We start from the raw sequence: 2,911 nt of genomic DNA, 5'->3' as shown, positions 1-2,911 counted from the left end.
AGCTGCGCGGCCTGCTCGCCAAGATGGGCTTCTCGCTGGCGAACTGCCGAGAGACGTACGAGCACATGGACCTGGACCTGCGCCGGACGCTGGTGGAGCGTATGGAGAACATCGCGCCAGAGTATGGCATGACGGAGCTGGTGTACCGCTCGTTCATCCGCTCGTTTGGCTTCCGCGCCGCGCCACTCAGCGCGGCAGATGCTGTTGAGGGTATCTGGGCGCTGCTGCAGGCTGCGTACGGCGTCCGCCTCGAAGTCGACACGCCCGGTATGACGTTTGCCGCCGCAGCAGTCAACGGTGCGGGGGGCGGCACAGCGGAGATGCGCTTCGGCTGTGTGCCGGGGCAACTGCATAGCAGCGACCTGTTCGGCTCGCGGCGCGTGTGGAGCCTCCGGGGCGCAAGCGCAGGCGGGGGACCGGGCGGCGAGGCGGGCAAAGCAGCCGTTGGCAAGGAGAACATGCCGCTTGCTCCTGCAGATGCCAGTCGAGGCGCGCATGCAGCTGCTGTCGATGGGCAGAGCGTGCAAGCGGCGGAGATTGAGCTGCAAAAGAACAGTCGCAAGCGCGACTTGTGGATCAAGAATTTCTTCACTGCCTATAATGCACTGGAAATGTCTAGGGCCGAGAGGTGGGTGCCAAAGCGACAAGGCTGCAGCGTGGGGTGTCGGCAGCATGCTTTTTTTTTACTGATTCTGCTTCCTTTGGTACCGATGCAGCATCGACCTTCTGCAAGCGTCACTGTCGCTGTCCAAAGCGCTGCACCGTGCGGTGATTGCTTGCGGGATCTCGCTCATCGAGAAGCAAGCGATCCGGACGCTGCGCTCGTTCCGGCTGGTCGTGCTCAAGGATGGGCCGGACCTGGCGTTGTTCGCGCACCCTGCGATGCTGACGCGCCTGGCGACGTGGCTGACCGACGCGCTGCGCGACTCGATCGTCGAGGCGGAGAGCATGCACGCTGCGACACGGAGGCTGCGCAAGAAGAAAAGGGGCATGGGCAAGGAGATGACGGACAAGGACGCCTCGGCCGAAACGCTATCACTGCCGCAGGCGGGCGATGCGCCGCTGAGCATGCCGTTCGTGGTGGCTGCGCTCGATGCGAGTGCGCACACGTACCTCGTCGTCGGCGTCAGCGGCGCAACGGACTTTGGCGACGTACGCAGGAACCGGTTCGGCCTGGCGTTTCAGGAGGCCGCGCAGAAGAGCGGCGCGCGGACGGAGCACGACCGGTTCGAGACGACGGTGGTCGAGGTCGCTGCGCCGCACCTGAGCAACTTTATCGAGGCGCTGCATGTCAGAGCGTAGCAGCGTTTCGAAAGGGTGTGGAGCGCAACAATCACGACACCGTCATCGACGCCAAGACGACTATCATCGATATTAGGGAGACACTCGTCGACTATCATCGATATTAGGGAGACACTCGTAGTAGTAATTAGTAATAGTAGTAGTAGTAGTAGTAGCTCCTGCAGAAGCGCATCATGTACACGATCTCAGAGCTCGGGGCGAGATGATCTTGCCTCTCCAGTGACCGCCCCGATGTGCTGCAGTGCAATGAGCAGCGGAGGCGGTCTGAGTGCATCTGGGCGTGGGTGCAGTGCGCGATCCCCAGCGAGGTATGTGCATGTTCTCTTTGTGTGCAAGGCATGCCGGGGGACATTCATCTTGTGCAGTCTAGCACTCGTAGTAGCTGAGCAGGACGTCAGCCAGCCAGCATGCCAGCGAAAGGACAGCGCTGCCAGTTGCCCAACCTTTGGCTGTCCTGGCGTGGCTGCCGATATTGGCTGGCATTTGATGGGTGGGCGTGCTTGTGTGTTTGCATAAATAGGGTTAGAAGGACGCCGCCTTTTGTTTCCCCACCCCCTCCTCTTTCTGTTGTGCGGGTTGGTTAGTGAGCCAGTCAACCACCGAGCGTGCGTGTGAAAAGCGACAGGGTGCGGAATGGGGTGAAGTTGAATAGCTCGTTCCGCCCTGCCGGGCCCGTGCAAAGCCGAGAGAGCCGCGCAGAGCCGAGAGACTGACTTAGACCGAGGCTGAGAGACCATAGGGCGATTCTCGTGGTAAGAATGAACGGCGGGTCGTTGATTTCCTTTGCATCCTCATCCTCGTCAACCCTCTTCTTGCTTCCATCTCTACAGAGCAGAGCAGAACAGAGCACAGCACTCCACCCGCCCAACAACTCCTTATCCCCGTGCTCTTCGTCGACGGAGAACACCTTGGGCACCGAATCGGACCAGATGCCTCGCCTCGTCTCCCCCACTGCCCTCCACGCCCTCCGCGCCTCCTCTACCATCACCGCTGGCCCGGCCGCTGCTAGCCGCGGAGTCGCAGCCTTCTCCTGCTTTCTCTCCACCGCCGCCGGCGCATCTGCCCTCCCGCGCAACAGCGTGAGCAAGGTCTCTGCCAGCCGCAGTACCAAGCTCGCCCTCGCCCGCCGCTTTGCGCCCTTCGCGCTCTCCGCCAACGCCTCCTTCTTCTCTACCTCGGCCGTGACCATGGCCGGCGGCCTCGGCGCAGGCGAGGACAACGTCCGTCCGCCGCCCGACCAGGTGCTGCAGGACATTGCTGACTACGTGCACAACTACGACATCAACAGTGACGTCGCGTACAAGACAGCCCGCCTTTGCCTGCTCGACACGCTTGGCTGCGGCATTGAGGCGCTGCGTTACCCCCAGGCAAAGGCCATCACCGGTCCCGTCGTCCCAGGCACCGTCGTCCCCAACGGTGCACGTGTGATTGGCACCGATCACGTCCTCGACCCCATCCGCGCCGCTTTCAACAATGGCGCGCTCGTCCGCTGGCTCGACTTTAACGACACGTGAGTGTGCAACCCTGCACCTCGCCCCAGGGCGGGCGTGCCATGTTCTTGTTTGTGCGACGCTCACATGACTTGTCTCTTTCTCATCGCAGCTGGCTC

The 2,911-nt window shown here is 62.1% G+C and overlaps 3 protein-coding genes across 3 annotated transcripts; all 3 read left to right on the top strand.

The window, feature by feature from the left end:
* Positions 1–837: 837 nt before the first annotated feature.
* Positions 838–1,302, top strand: K437DRAFT_230259 (CDC45-like protein; the record flags this gene model as incomplete). The annotated part of the gene is made up of 2 exons (XM_013384287.1): positions 838–933; positions 1,015–1,302. Coding segments are annotated over 2 exons (384 nt in total), but the record flags the coding sequence as incomplete, so codon positions are not given.
* A 116-nt stretch (positions 1,303–1,418) lies between these two features.
* K437DRAFT_82413 (uncharacterized protein) lies at positions 1,419–1,986 on the top strand. Its single transcript, XM_013384286.1, has one exon. It carries the CDS (start codon positions 1,534–1,536, stop codon positions 1,816–1,818), a length of 285 nt encoding a protein of 94 aa, XP_013239740.1. The 5' UTR covers positions 1,419–1,533; the 3' UTR covers positions 1,819–1,986.
* A 245-nt stretch (positions 1,987–2,231) lies between these two features.
* Positions 2,232–2,816, top strand: K437DRAFT_271370 (uncharacterized protein; the record flags this gene model as incomplete). Its single annotated transcript, XM_013384285.1, has 1 exon — positions 2,232–2,816. One exon carries the CDS (start codon positions 2,232–2,234, stop codon positions 2,814–2,816), a length of 585 nt encoding a protein of 194 aa, XP_013239739.1.
* Positions 2,817–2,911: the final 95 nt, after the last annotated feature.

The sequence above is a fragment of the Tilletiaria anomala genome, assembly GCF_000711695.1.
Source record: "Tilletiaria anomala UBC 951 chromosome Unknown K437scaffold_238, whole genome shotgun sequence".
In the NCBI taxonomy this organism is placed as follows: Eukaryota; Fungi; Basidiomycota; class Exobasidiomycetes; order Georgefischeriales; family Tilletiariaceae; genus Tilletiaria; species Tilletiaria anomala.
This window is presented reverse-complemented; position numbering and strand designations above follow the sequence as displayed.